At 42.4% G+C, this 3,074-nt stretch overlaps 1 protein-coding gene across 2 annotated transcripts in view; it reads left to right on the forward strand.

Moving 5' to 3' along the window:
- The window catches only part of LOC119976668 (zinc finger protein 271-like), a 57,555-nt gene extending 55,621 nt beyond the window's left edge, over positions 1-1,934 (forward strand). For both annotated transcript variants that reach the window (XM_038817348.1, XM_038817349.1), the window contains exon 6: positions 365-1,934. In XM_038817348.1, coding sequence (XP_038673276.1) covers positions 365-453 — 89 coding nt within the window. In that variant the 3' untranslated portion in view covers positions 454-1,934. The remainder of the gene's footprint in view (positions 1-364) is intronic.
- The last annotated feature ends 1,140 nt before the right edge of the window (positions 1,935-3,074 follow it).

Here is a 3,074-nt window from a genome sequence, read left to right on the forward strand (position 1 = left end):
TCCTGAGTTGGTTTTGAGTCCCTACAGGAAGTGAAGCAGCTGTGGTAGAGGAAGAGGAGAGAATGGGCAGAGTGGGTGGGCTTTCTGATTGACGTCTCTCACAGACAGTCCAAATATTTCTGCAGTAACAGGAGTTTCCTGAAGTTTGGGAAACTGACCGGGGAAACGGAGGAGACTTTGAGCAGCAGATCAGGTGGGGATTTAAACTTGTCATTGTTCCATCTGAATAAGACCTCACTTATTGCAGCTGCTGTCTCAATTCTCCTGATAAACGTTTGACAGAGATTTCTAGAGTGCGAATAGTATTCTTCATCTTCGGAGGCTTTCAAACTGACAACCTCATTGTGGGATTGTGTACTTTCAGATATGGTTGACAGCAGATCAAAACAGGAAGACCAACAGCATCCAAAAGAGCAATGCAGTGGTGGGATCAACACAGACACAGAAGAGTGAGGCACAGGACAGAGGGAGTAACTTACTCTCCTCTTCCTACCTAGCTCTGCTTCCATTTTCTTCTTCCTCGTCCTCTTACCTTGCTCTCCTTCCTCCTCAATCTTCTCCTTCCCTCCTCCAATCTGCCATCTCCCATCCCTCCCGCTCTCCTACTTTTCTCTTTCAGTAAATGGCATAAAACGGTTCATCTCATTGTTCTCAGTTGGGGCTGTGGTCATTTTTGTGATTGGTACCAGTTTCCTGGGTGATGGTTAGTAAACCAGTAATAAAGATCGCGAAATTTCAATTCATGTTTGATATAATTTACAGTTAAAATTCCTGATACGGTCAATTTCAGCCGGATTACATTGAAAAAATCAACACAAATTGGATTAAACTTTCAGCCACAACCTGTCATTTATGGTTGTCACATATTTGTCAACGCGTTTTACTAAAGCAAACATGATTGAAAATTGTGTGCGACCAATTGAAGCAATTTTATGTCAGAGTGGTACATTGTGACCTGATTGGCTTCATGCAGTGTGTGAAAATCTACAGGATGCACAACACGTGCATTGTCGAGATTCAAGGATAAGTTCTTCCCTCTTTTTACAACGTGCTTGTGTTTCAATAAATGGTGGTTCGGATTTGCATAGAGAGTCCAGAGTCTGAGGAATTATTTGTGTGGCCCTGACAACAATCTTAATCCATGCAGCTCGAATAATCCAACTGGAGTTAGACTTGAACCTACAACCTTGTTCTCTGAGTCATACAGTAGTGGTGTGGGTTCAAGTCCCACTCCTGGTCTTGAGCACAAAAAATTCTCACTGACACTCCAGTGCAGTACTGAGAGAAATATGAGGGGTTTGAAAACAAGCTCAAAAACCTTACTAAAACTAACATTGAGCTTTCCTGGGAAGAGTGGGCTGTTCCTCAAGTTTTAATCCTGACAGAGTGTAAAAACTGTGCCCGAACAACAGAACTTTCATAAGTGAATGAATGCAGAATGGTTAATCAGCAGCACTGATTGAAGCCAATCACTTAAAATGTCCATTCCAGTTGGTACCAGGGACTTTACCACATTTCACAGCTTCAGGAACCCAGACACAATGACAACACTGAAACCTGCAACTCCAACTAGTTGCCAATTTAAATCAAATCAAACTTTCAGACTGCCAGTTTACAGGGAGAAAGCATTCTGGACACACCCTTGGGACGTAACCCTCAGAAACTGAATCTATTACACCAGAAATCATCCGTGACTTCGTTAGTACTCTCATCTTGGAAGGAACTCTCTCCAACGGTCTGGAGAGCTAAGCTAGTAACTTATTTTGTTAACATTTCTTATAAATGGTATTTGAACTGTCTTGGGGTACTTAATTGAAATTTGTCCAAGTTGTTCCTTTTATTTAAGAATTGTTTAACTGATAATTGTTAAGCTATTTCTTTGATGTTAGTGTGGTTAATTCTGTATTTAAATTAAAGTTTGTTTTAACATAAAATATCTATTGGTCAGAGTCATCACCCCAGGGGTGAATTATCCTTTCCTCAGGTTTACATATTAAAAAAATGTTAGGGACTCTTGTCTGGGATTCTAACAAAGGTTGGAATCTGGCTCAGTATCTGAATAACACACAGCGCTTCGACACATACTGATGTCTTCTTTTAATGATGTTTGGTGACAAGGTCAAAGGTTAAATTAACCTTCTTGAAACGATTCGACTGATGATGGGAGAGGTTGGAGACAGATACTGCTGAGACAGACAGTGCTTTGGAAGGACAGCTTCCCTGTGAGCACTGGAGGCTAAACAACGCAGACATTTCTGTAAGGGAAGCAGGTGAGCCAACTCCAAGTCTATGTGGAGATGTTTGGTAAGAGAGGAGGTGAAGCAATCCTGGCACACATCACATTTGAAGGATTTGACTCCTATGTGGGTTCATTGATGTTCCAGAAGATCCAACATCTGTCTGAAGGCTTTATTACAGAACTCACACCGAGAGTGTAGCGGGATCCCCCTTTCTAACTCCACCCAACGGGCTTATATTGGGCTTGACACCCCTTTGTCCACCCCTTTGATCACACTACCCAGGTGATCCTCTCTCTCTTACCGGTTGACTCACAACCACCTTGCGCCTACTCCACTTGAGCAGCGCCCCCAGGAGAGAGAAGAAAGGAAAGTCTCTGCCCACCTTTATCTGGCAGTCTTTCCTGAGTGGGCGGTTTCGAGGCGCCCAGGGTACCCCTCGGTCCTAGACACCGGAATTATGGTAATGGATATTTACTATTGTGACTTGGTCAGAGATAGTTGGTGAGGAATTGAAAACTCAAAACGGACTCCAATTGAAAGCCAAATATAGGTATTTATTAAACGTTCAAGGGTCAATATCACCAAATGCTAGAAAACACCACAAAATGCCTTATGCTTTCAAAACTATGACTATGGAAGGAATACTAAACGGGCACCACGTAAAAGTTTACTTTACACAACTTTAGCAGTGTCTTAAAACTATGATAGATGCATGCAACCCCCTTTCCCCAAAAGCCTCATCCACTATAGTAATCTTGGGAACTTCGCGAACTTCCAGAGGATACTCACAATCCAAGTTCAAACTTAAACTGCTCAGTGGGTCTCAGGCTGCGT

Source organism: Scyliorhinus canicula, chromosome 13 (assembly GCF_902713615.1).
Source record: "Scyliorhinus canicula chromosome 13, sScyCan1.1, whole genome shotgun sequence".
Taxonomy (NCBI): Eukaryota; Metazoa; Chordata; class Chondrichthyes; order Carcharhiniformes; family Scyliorhinidae; genus Scyliorhinus; species Scyliorhinus canicula.